At 42.9% G+C, this 12,562-nt stretch overlaps 1 protein-coding gene across 4 annotated transcripts in view; it reads left to right on the forward strand.

Annotated features, from left to right (window-relative positions):
* The window catches only part of tle2b (TLE family member 2, transcriptional corepressor b), an 88,122-nt gene that overhangs the window by 59,178 nt on the left and 16,382 nt on the right, over nucleotides 1–12,562 (forward strand). For 3 of the 4 annotated variants that reach the window (XM_058074025.1, XM_058074027.1, XM_058074028.1), the window contains 5 exons: nucleotides 3,480–3,554; nucleotides 4,874–5,054; nucleotides 6,916–6,932; nucleotides 8,274–8,414; nucleotides 10,316–10,369. In XM_058074025.1, coding sequence (XP_057930008.1) covers nucleotides 3,480–3,554; nucleotides 4,874–5,054; nucleotides 6,916–6,932; nucleotides 8,274–8,414; nucleotides 10,316–10,369 — 468 coding nt within the window. The remainder of the gene's footprint in view (nucleotides 1–3,479; nucleotides 3,555–4,873; nucleotides 5,055–6,915; nucleotides 6,933–8,273; nucleotides 8,415–10,315; nucleotides 10,370–12,562) is intronic. The other variant, XM_058074026.1, reaches the window with a different exon arrangement.

The following is a 12,562-nucleotide window of genomic DNA, read 5'->3' on the forward strand; positions in this document are numbered from 1 at the left end:
GTTATAGCACAACATGGAACACGGAAAGGTGGAAGAAGGTTTTCTTCTGCCTTTACAGTCCTGATGGCTTCCAACCTTTCTGGCATGACAAGAAGATCCACCATCATCATTCTTCAATAGAACAATGGAGCTTCAGGTCAAGGCAGTGGTTGCGGGGGGCATCCCTCATGACTGAAGGTCCTGTGTGGTAATGACTGGCTTTCTCAACACTTGACAAAGAGGAATAAGCTTCCTCTTTTGGACCATCCTGCGTCTTCCCCTCATCTCAATCCAATGGAGAACATTTGGGGATGGATTTACAGACCGTGAAAACCATCTTCAGCACCTGGAGCAGCATTGCTACTAGCCTCCTGGAAACACTGGCATCAAGCATGAAGAATGGCGCAGCTACTCATGACTTGATCCTTTTTAGAGTTTTTTTTTCTTTTTTGGGGTGGGGGTTGGGTAAAGCTTTGGGAATCCAGCCAACCACAGTAACCCAGGAGAACAGCCACGGCTCATCCGAGAGGTCACAAAAGACCCCACAACAACATCCAAACAAGTGCAGGCCCCACTTGCCCCAGTTAAGGTCAGTGTTCATGACTCCACCGTAAGAAAGACACTGGGCAAAAACGGCCTGCATGGTAGAGTTCCAAGACCAAAAGCACTGCTGAACAAAAGAACATTAAGGCTGGTCTCCATTTGGCCAGAAAACATCTTGATGATCCCCAAGACCTTTGGGAAAATACTCTGTGGTCTGGTGTAAAAGCATTTCATAGCAACAGTAAAATATGGTGGTGGTAGTGTGATGGTCTGCTGCTTCAGGACACCCACAGTGATCCAAAACACAGCAGCAAGTCCACCAAAGCAAATGAAGACTTTGGAGCGGCCTAGTCCAAGTCCTGAGCTGAATCCCATTGAGATGCTGTGGCATGACCTTCAAAAGTCCTTGATGCTACAAAAGCCTCCAATGTGACTGAATGACAACAATTCCTCCACAGCTGGAAGAGACTCATTGCAAGTTATCACAAAGGCTTGGTGCTACAACCACTGTGGAGAACACAAAGTACAAGAAAAACAAACTCCTTACTTATTTTTGGCGCTGACAAAGATGGGATTGTGTTCTAACTGCAACTTCACTTCAGGACGCCGTCCACTTACTTACGGAGCAACCTCTCGGGGCAAGCAGCGTCCAAAACTACAGGTGGCTGCCAACCACCTCAAAGCCGCAACGTCAGCAGACATCTCTTTCTTGTTCTGCTTCCTATAACAAAGTTCATCTGCAGTGACAATGACAATGGGAACCTTTCTTAAAGTAAAAGTGGACTTTTAAAAAAATCATCCACAGTCCTTCTGAGGCTGCACGGCAATAGAGTGGTTAGCATGCAGGCCTCACAGCTAGGAGACCCGAGTTCAATTCCACCCTTGGCCATCTCTGTGTGGAGTTTGCATGTTCTCCCCGTGCATGCGTGGGTTTTCTCCGGGTACTCCGGTTTCCTCCCACATTCCAAAAACATGCTAGGTTAATTGGCGACTCCAAATTGTCCATAGGTATGAATGTGAGTGTGAATGGTTGTTTGTCTATATGTGCCCTGTGATTGGCTGGCCACCAATCCAGGGTGAACCCCGCCTCTCGCCCGAAGACAGCTGGGATAGGCTCCAGCACCCCCATGACTCTCATGAAGATAAGCGGTAGAAAATGGATGAATGAATGAATGAATGAACAATCCTTCTGTCTTTCTGGGCCTTCTAAAGCAGGGGTGGGCAAACTACGGCCCGGGGGCCACATGCGGCCCACTAAGCGTTTGAATCCGGCCCGCCAGTTGCTTTCTAACTTTTAACATACATGCTGGCAACATGACTTGCAAGTCGGATGTCTTATTCAGTAAAAAAAAAAAATCAAATAAAAATAATAAAAAAAATTAAATAAATGTGAAATTCAAGTTTGTAGTTTGATGTGGTCTGATGTTTAAAGTGCTCAAAAAAAAGGGATATATGGAACATATTTAAAACATTATAGCTAATAGTCTGGCACTTTTACAGATAGAATTATACAAATAAACACAAAAATACAAATAAAATAAATAAATAATAACTAAATAAAATATAATATAATATAGTAAATATAATATAATTGATATGTATAATATAATTAATGATAATAATAATAATATAATTATAAAATATAGAGATTAAATATAATATATAATGTAATAAATAAATAATAAATGTATAAAAAATAATATATTAAATATAATATGTAAAAAAATAACATATTAAATATATATATAATATTATTAATAATAATAATATAATTATAATATATATTAAATATAATACATAAATAAAATTAGACAAATAATTCAAGGTGGACTGTTAGAATTATAAGCGTAAAATAGTGTGTGTTATAAAAAAAAGATATTCTGGCCTCCCGCACAGTTTTGTTAACTCAGTGCGGCCCACAAGTCCAAAAGTTTGCCCACCTCTGTTCTAAAGATATGAAAACAGGTCATGAATGCATGTAATGCAACACAACCATTGATGCTAACATGTTATACTTGTATTTTAGTATAACTTCCTTCCTGGGTGTGTTGATGCCACATAGCAACATAGAAAGGAAGGCTACATCTAGCCTCCAAAACTAAAATATGAGGCATGAGGTGTCACTACATCAGTAACATAGTTCTTGGGTGTAACAATGTGCATAAGAATAATAATATGCAGCTCACATGATGGAAATGGAGCCTTGGTGGCGGCATAGGCGTGTCCTACGACATGCATTCTTAGCTGCCTCTTTTTATCTGTTTTTATATCTTTGGAAAGCAGAAAAGAGTATGACGTGTGTTCATGTCTCACATAAGGGTTGCGGATGATGGATGTCATTCCAAAAAAGTGCATTTTTCTTCTCCATATATATACTGTAGGTGTTTCACTAATGAACATTTCAACCACAAGGGGGCAGCACCCCAGCGGGATGTGATTTGTACCAAATTAGCTTTTTTCAGGTCAGAAAACGCTGGCATTTAGGAATCTGCCCGAGGCCTGTGTAACACTGCAAACAATGCAAGGGGGACGTGTGCGTCCCTTTGCGTGCGTGCGCATGTGTGCACGTGCGCGTGCCTGTGTGTGTCAACAGAATACAAATTTGCAGACATGTTTCTTTTGGTCCCCGTGTGAGCATGTGGTGATGAATGTGTGTCTCTGGAGACGGGGAGGTCACAGTGCTGTCACTTTCATCAATATTGACACTGTGTGTGTGTGTGTGTGTGTGTGTGTGTGTGTGTGCGTGTGTGCACATGCGTGTGACTGATTACATTGGGTCATTGTAGAAACCTGCCAGTATTTTAGGATCCTGTATAGCATGTCTTTGAGATGATTATGCAATGTACGTGCATAATGCGCTTTATTCATGTTGCATTGTGAAACATAGAGCATGACATAGTAGTGGTGCATTGCAACATGATTCTCTGTATTTAATGTGTGTGTGTGTGTGTGTTCAGCACCAGCAACAGGTGGTCCAAGCAGTGGAGCGGGCCAAGCAGGTCACAATGGCAGAACTCAACGCCATCATCGGGGTGAGTCACCTCCATGCACAAACACCCAACAAAATTCATTGTCCCCGATTCTGCCCCCCCACCACCACACACACAGTATTGGTCGACATTAATTTTAAAAAAATCCTTCATCCATCCTTCACAATATCGTGGTTCCCTTATTACTCCCTCGCTCTATTTAAAAAAATGAAGTAAATAATAAATGATGGCTGTCTTATGGCGTGTTATTGATCATAGAATGATCAATCAAACATATTTGACGTCAAATTTATACGTAGTATTCTGCAACGTAGCATGCAACAGTCATGTTGACTGAGACATAATATTAGATTACGGTCTGACGAGAAGTTCTCCTCCCATTCGGTGTGGAAGTGGTAAGCTCTAAGCGATTCAACCTGGACCATGTGGCGAGTGACCGATGGCAATTGAAGATATACTATACTATCCTCCATAAAAATAAAGCAGGTGATCACGTGACACCTTCAAACAGAGCTTTATTCAGCGTTGCTCAGCCTTGCGTTGCGTTCAGTGGGCTGAGACGAAGCCGTTGGGCGTCACGTGTTCGTCTTATGTATGCACACACATTACACGCCGATGGCCTCGGCGGACGGGGCCCCCCCACCACCACCCACTTGTCAGGGGCCGTGATCACATTACTGTCTACTTAAAGGGCCGTGTTCTTCCCGGCATTACAAACATTCTAGTCTCCAAGGTGTGCGTGCACATACGACTCGTCCTAACGTGCCCCCCAGGAGAAGAGCTTTTCTCACTGGCTGCTCCTTTTGCCTTCTTCGCTTCCTTTTCTTCCTTCTTGTTTTCTTATCATATCTGTTGTTGTCTCCCCCATCCTCTAATAATCCTCCCTCCCTCTGTCCCCCCTTAATTGACCTCCCTCCATCACTTCCTCTGTCATTTCCATCAATCACATGATCTCACCTCCTTCTTTTCATTTCCTCTTTTCCTTCCTGCATTACTAATGATTCCATTTCCTTCGTTTCTCATTCACTTTTCATTCTTTTCACCCGTAATGTTATTCTGCTCGTCTCTCTCCCATCCCTTCCACTTCCTTCATGTTTTCTTCCCCACAAACCTAACCTAAACATACCCTAACCTAACCCTAACTTAACCTGAACCTGAACCTGAACCTGAACCTGAACCTGAACCTGAACCTGAACCTGAACCTGAACCTAACTTAACCCAACCTAACCTAACCTAACCAAACCATAACCACCATCTTATTGTGTTCCACAATGGGTGCCTTTCTTCCTAATCACATCTCCCTCTCTGTCTCCCATTACCTCCCTTCCCAACCGCCCCTCCTCTTTCTCCTGTGGCCACAGCAGCAGCAGCTCCAGCACCTGTCCCACCACGCCCCAGGCATCCCCCTCACGCCGCACCCGTCTGGGTTGTCTCTTGGTGCAGGCGGCTCCGGGCTTCTGGCGCTAACGGGAGCGTTGGGGGTGTCGGCACACCTCGCCTCCAAAGATGAGCGAAACCACCTTGACCCGGAGCATCTCCGAGGTAGCAAACAGTAACAACACGCATGCGATTTACTTGACACAGTCAAAACTACCATAACACAATACATGCATAACTAGCATACCACAATGTATGCATATCTACCATAACACAATACATGCATAACTAGCATACCACAATGTATGCATATCTACCATAACATAATTTATGCATAACTACCATACCACAATGTATGCATATCTACCATAACACAATGTATGCATAACTACCATACCACAATGTATGCATAACTACCATACCACAATGTATGCATAACTACCATACCACAATGTACGTATGCATATCTACCATAACATAATTTATGCATAACTACCATACCACAATGCATGCATATCTACCATAACATAATTTATCCATAACTACCATAACACAATGTATGCATATCTACCATAACATAATTTATGCATAACTACCATACCACAATGTATGCATATCTACCATACCACAATGTATGCATAACTACCATACCACAATGTATGCATATCTACCATAACATAATTTATGCATAACTACCATACCACAATGCATGCATATCTACCATAACATAATTTATGCATAACTACCATACCACAATGTATGCATATCTACCATACCACAATACCAACATAGCTACTGTATAAGCGTATAGCTACAATTTTGAGACATTTTATGTCATTCCATTAGATGATATTTTTGTTCTAAATTATTTAAATTATTTGTGCAATTTACTGTTTAAGTTGTACATTGTTGTTTATATCTGATGTCATCTATTTATTCACCACATTATTATTATTTATTATTATACGGGAGCCAGGCAACGACATTTCATTGGCAATTTTACTGCTGTGTTATTGTGCAATGACAGTAAAGGAAGTCTATGTCTCCATCACTATGTATGATGTATGACTATGATGTAGTATGTCTTATTATGTAGTAATACTACAGTAATGAGCTAAACTAAATATTTGTCAGAAAAATAAACAGCTTGAAATAATTCTTTATTAATTAATAATTAAACTGAGGCAAAAGTCAAATGATGTATTGTCCAGTCTACAGATGCACATACAGTATCTGTATGTACTCTGTGTAGTGTGTACTGTATACTGTATTAAGCATTGTTGATGATTTAGTGTCCAGTTTCCCAGGCCTCCACCTTTCTTTTGGATTGTCATGAACAAGGATGTAGCCCTTTCACTGGTGTGTGTGAGTGACAGGGAGAAAAACTCTGCCTCCTTAGATAGGAGTTGTTTGGTGCCACCTGTTGGTGCGGTTGCTCGTGTACATTTCTAGACCCCCTTGTTCAGACCGGGTTCATAGAAAAGGAAGGCCCACCCTCCATGGTCGATGTTATGAAACATAGTCGCCGGGTCCATAAAGCAGGAAGTACCCTGCTAACTAATAAACACACAAATCTGACAAATGATTGGAATGCCATCATACGCTACCTGAGCCAGATATCATCGAGCAGCTCACCTTCTGGACCTCATTTGGAGTGTTCAGATTGCTGACTCTGCTGCACCTTTCTCCAATGAACTTCCATTCACCTCCACCGCCCAGCTTATCTCTTTCAGGCTCGCAGCCAAGGGACTCATGAATAAGCGAGGGCTGGGAAGACAGAAAAAGAAAGAAAAGTAGGAGTGGAAGGAGAAGGAGATAGAGATTCTATTTGCACATTACGCACGGTGTGAGTGTTTTGTGGCGAGAAAAGGAGGGGGAGGGAAGATTGGATAAATAACATCTTTATTAGAAAGGAGCAGTCATAGTTCAGCCTAACCTTGGCTGACTGATTCTTGTTGCCTTCATCAACACTGACGTCAACCTTTTTTTCTCCCTTCGCTCTCTCGCTGTCCTCCTGCCTTCCCAGAGGGAGCGCCCAGCAGGGTGAGTACTTGTGTGTCTGTGTGTGTGTCTGTGTGTGTGTCTGTGATAAACCAAGTGAAATGGACATGCACACCAGAGTGGCTTTAATACGCTTGGCAATGCTTCTGACTCAAATAAAAATACACCAGTCCAGCTCGTTCTCTCGTACAGTCAGCACGCCACATTCACAGATGGAAATCGGAAATCACAAAACTCTATGCATAATGTCAGGTCACTACAATATCCTTGACGAAACTACAAAGTCAAACCAGCAGTAGAATGAAGCAGAATGCCATCAGAATGAAACCATTCAAAGTGCATGCCAACAATTCTGACTGTATTCTGAGTGCATTCTGGCCCGAATGTTTTGAACATGCTAAAACTTCAGACGCAGATTTTGAGGTGGAAAAATAGCGAAAAGCATTGGAAGGGTATTCTTACTGTACTCTAAATATTCTTACGGTATTCCAACAGCATTCCAAACATTCAGATTTTTTGGAAGAAAAAGAAATGCAGGCAGCTACAGCCGAAACGTACTGTACCTATGAAGCGTCGCTTTATTCACATCATTTCATATGCTAAGGCAAAAATCAGCCAAGATCAAAATCATGCACAGTAGATATGTGCTGAAACATCACTACATCATGTCATGCCACCAAGGAGAAAAGGAGCCACTCTAACTCCACCAGTAGCTGCCCTCATGCACAGTAGATATGTGCTGAAACATCACTACATCATGTCATGCCACCAAGGAGAAAAGGAGCCACTCTAACTCCCATCAGTAGCTGCCCTAATGAACAGTAGATATGTGCTGAAACATCACTACATCATGTCATGCCACCAAGGAGAAAAGGAGCCACTCTAACTCTAGCAGTAGCTGCCCTAATGAACAGTACATATGTGCTGAAACATCACTACATCATGTCATGCCACCAAGGCGAAAAGGAGCCACTCTAACTCCATCAGTAGCTGCCCTCATGCACAATGGATATGTGCTGAAACATCACTACATCATGTCATGCCACCAAGGAGAAAAGGAGCCACTCTAACTACATCAGTAGCTGCCTTCATGCACAGTAGATATGTGCTGAAACATTACTACATCATGTCATGCCGCCAAGGAGAAAAGGAGCCACTCTAACTCCACCAGTAGCTACCCTAATGAACAGTGGGTATGTGCTGAAACATTACTACATCATGTCATGCCACCAAGGCGAAAAGGAGCCAAGCACCGGCACATCACATGATGCTGCCAAGGGAAAAAAGCTGTGCAGTAAATTGACCACTTTGTCATGTTGCGTATCTAATAAAGCACGTCTTCATCACCTGTCTAAGTCTTTGCTTTTATGTCTCGCTCTGCAGAGTAAGTCGGTGTCGTCGACAGACAGTCAGCCCCCCGAAGAGCGTCAGGGGCCATCAGGTGGCTACGCCTCCTCGCAGGGGGGAGGGGAGGCCAAGCGACGACGCTGCGATGACAAAGAGCCCCTCCCACCGCACTCCTATGTAGGTGCTTGTGTTTCTCCTGTAGAAGTATATTATATTAGATGTACATATACACAACATTGTTTCCTCATCATCGTTCTCATCCACCTATTTTTGTGTATAAAATATGTTCACTTTGAAATTGAACTACCGTTATTTTAATGTACCATAAGTTCCGGTGTATACTTTTTTCTTAAACGTGAACCCTGCAGCCAATTCAAGGCTAAGTTCTAATATGTGCCCCAATACAGTGCACCTTGCTGGGCCACAGCAGGTGGCTCCTCCCCCTCTATCCTCTGGTAGTAGTCATTCATGATATTTCATTAAGATTCATCCATTAAGAGCTTTTCTTCCGGTCACACACGCTCTCCTTGCTGGGCCACAGCAGGTGGCTCCTCCCCCTCTATCTTCTGGTAGTAGTCATTCATGAAATTTCATTAGGACTCATCCATTAAGAGCTTTTCTTCCGGTCACACACGCTCTCCTTGCTGGGCCACAGCAGGTGGCTCCTGCCCCTCTATTATCTGGTAGTAGTCATTCATGATATTTCATTAGGACTCATCCATTAAGAGCTTTTCTCCCGGTCACACACGCTCTCCTTGCTGGGCCACAGCAGGTGGCTCCTCCCCCTCTATCCTCTGGTAGTAGTCATTCATGATATTTCATTAGGATTCATCCATTAAGAGCTTTTCTTCCGGTCACACACGCTCTCCTTGCTGGGCCACAGCAGGTGGCTCCTCCCCCTCTATCCTCTGGTAGTAGTCATTCATGATATTTCATTAGGACTCATCCATTAAGAGCTTTTCTTCCGGTCACACACGCTCTCCTTGCTGGGCCACAGCAGGTGGCTCCTCCCCCTCTATCCTCTGGTAGTAGTCATTCATGATATTTCATTAGGACTCATCCATTAAGAGCTTTTCTTCCGGTCACACACGCTCTCCAGTAACCTGGAGCAATGTAGCGACACAGAGGACAATGTCTGAATGGTTGTTGGAAACAACAGAAGAGGGAAGTGTGATGTTAATTTTAAGAGAATGCTGATACGCATTAAACATCAAGCAACTAAGAAATATGTATTGTTTTTATTCTAATTAAGTCATATTAAAAACACCAAGGTTTTGTATTCAAAGATATGTTTCCTAAAAGGGTGTATTGAAAGTGTGGTTGTCTTATATTTGGGTCGGTATGGTATTTGGTTGTTTTTAGGATTTTGGCCTCATGATTCATATACATGATCTCCTTGACAACAAGTAAAGGTTATGTATGAATTTGGTTGACATTTCCCATGACAGCATACGGGGGCCACGGGGGTGGGGCGGTGTTATGTTGGGGAGGTTGGCGGCCAATTAGAGCCGTGTTTGGGTTGGCCGGGCTGTGGGGAGCCGGAGGTGAAGCGATGCCAGGGAGAGGCACGGCCAAGGCTGATAGCGGTAAAGAATTAGACGGCGCCCCAAATGGAAATCCCAGAGTGAACAACAATCCCCCCCACCCCCCCTGTTCTTATTCTCTGTTATTTTTGTGTGTCTATCAGCTGCAGACGTGGCCCTGCATTAGTTGTGCTGTGGTGCTGATGTCAATAGAGCATCAGGCCCTGATGATATCAAAGCTGCGTTGCTATGGTGACTAAGTGCCATCCTTCTCGCCCCAGAAAGAAGGGACAGAGAGAGAGAGACAAAGATGTCTAGTGGAAAGTGTGTGGCTGATGGCGAATGAGTGTGTGTGTGTGTGTGTGCGCGTGCATGATCAATGGCGGGCTAGTGTGCCAGCCGAAGTTGAATGGGGAGGGAGGCGAAGAGCAGCCAGTGATATCGACGTTATCGATCGGTGTGCACAATTCAGTCTTTATGATTAAAGTTTTCACTGAAAAGTCACATTTATTTCTCTTTTGAAAATAGAACATTTGTTTTTTTTGTTTCTTGCAGGACAGCGATGGAGACAAAAGTGAGGACAATCTGGTTGTGGACGTATCCAATGAGGTATACGCTAACAGATCAACACACACCTAGCAAATATCCACCACAATATCATTTTACATAATAATCATCATGGGGATTGTGATATTTGAATACATAACAAGCGGGGGTGCCTACCAAGACTGATATAATACTAATACGCTATAACCTTTCATAGCTACTTTTTCAAATGTAGATGTAATTGTAGTAGGTGCACTGTATTAGTGCACATGCTCCGAGCAGCCAGTGTGATGCCATGGAGGTTTTTTTCAGATTAAAATGAACAAAGCATTATTAGAGCCCTGTAGACATGACAAAACACGACTATAGTCACATTTATACTCTTTTTATTTACAACATATTGCGCAACTGCAGGGTCTTGAGACACATGCTAACTCGCAAACTAGAGAGCTAGCGACCTAAACGGTAGCCTTCAAGTTATTTCCTTTCAACTTAAATAGCCAAAAACTTCCACTTCCACACGGATAGGGAGGATAACTATTAACAGTTATTTAACCTTTAACATGAACATGAATCAAACGTAATAATTTTTTCTGGGTACATGATACCATACAGCATCCATATCAAACTTGCGCGGGCCGCACTAACATTAAACTTTCATATCAAGGCGGGGGCCTCAAACTAGTGTCCTGCGGGCCACATTTGGCCAAGGTCAGGTCCACGGCTGTCACTTTTTTTTCACTACAACTTTCTTGTCTGAGGGGTGGTGGCAACCTACCACACATTCATTGGGGGCCTTGACAGGACCCGAAAATGTCAAAAAAGACCACTTTCAATTTTAAAAGTACATTTTCAGCCATTTTTTCAGACGAAATCAGCTCTTTTTGAAGTTGCTAAAACTGCACTTTTCTGATTCCAGAAGTGGTGTAAACCAAGCACACGTTTCTGGGCCCTGGTTGGACCCAGAGATTGCAAAAAAAGGCTCCTTTCCAAAGGGTCAATTTTCAGTCGTTTTTTCAGACTGTCGCAAAATGACATTTATTCAAGTTGCCGAAACTAGACTGTTCTGGTCTGGGAGGGGTTGGAAACCTACCACACATTCATTCTGGATCCTGGTAGGACACAAAGATGGCAAAAACAGCACTTTTTCGACAGGTCAACTTTTGAACGTTTTTTAAGTTCTGCGGCTGTCATTTTTTAAAAGTTGCTGAAACTTGATTGTTCTGGTGTGGGAGATGGTGGAAACCTACCACACATTCATTGTGGGCCCTGGTAGGACCTAGAGATTGGAAAAAAGACCACTTTTCTGACCAGTCAAGTTTTGGGAGATTTTTAAAGCAGTTGACGAATTGGATGTAATCAAAGCCTTGTCATGATAATTCCCAGACATAATAGTGTGCATCATCATAAAAAGAAAAGAAGAAGAAAAATGCCTTAAAATGCCTTAAAACGCCTTAAGCCGTTGTGTTTCTTTGCCATCTGTGGGTCCTTCCGTGCCACCCCTATGAATATGTGGTAGGTTTCCACCACCTCCCAGACCAGAAAAGTGTAGATCCACACCTTTTTTCTCACCTTGAGAAGATGTTTAGAAGTGGATAAGTGACTGGTCATGCGACCGTGTGAGAAATCATGCCATGTAATTATGTGACAAATAAGCCTTGTAATGAAATTCCCAGACATAATAATGTTCATCATTTATTCTGACACCCAGTGAAAACATTTCCATAAGTCATTTCCATAATGAATTCATGTTAGACAATGACATGTCGTGTTGCCTGGAATAGATCTCAGGGTGTTGTCATCACATTGTTTGTCCAGTAAAGAAGCCATTGATGACATTTCAGTACTTCATCGTCATGCTGGAAAACTGTTCTGCTCCAAAATGGTTCCAACACAGACAACTACACCACCCAAGAGCACAGTAGGAGCTGTTCCATGTGTTCATGGTGATGGTTGAAGTGTATTTAGAGAGGATAACAACATGTAAACCAGACAACCGTCTATGGGTGAACATTGGCATGTTGTTGTGGTAGCCATTTATTCTTGTCACTTATACAGAAGTACAAGCCAAATAGTGCAATCATCCGTCCATACAAATACAACATACTATGCAGTGAGACAAGGGATGGGTGACAGGACGGGATGATTGGGCAATGAAGGGGGGGTAAGAGGGGGGACAATAACAACAACTCCAAACTAGACTCCTAACTGACACAAGACCAGCGCCACGAAGGGAAAGTAACCGATGCGACCAGC

The sequence above is a fragment of the Doryrhamphus excisus genome, chromosome 5 (assembly GCF_030265055.1).
Source record: "Doryrhamphus excisus isolate RoL2022-K1 chromosome 5, RoL_Dexc_1.0, whole genome shotgun sequence".
NCBI classification, from domain to species: Eukaryota; Metazoa; Chordata; class Actinopteri; order Syngnathiformes; family Syngnathidae; genus Doryrhamphus; species Doryrhamphus excisus.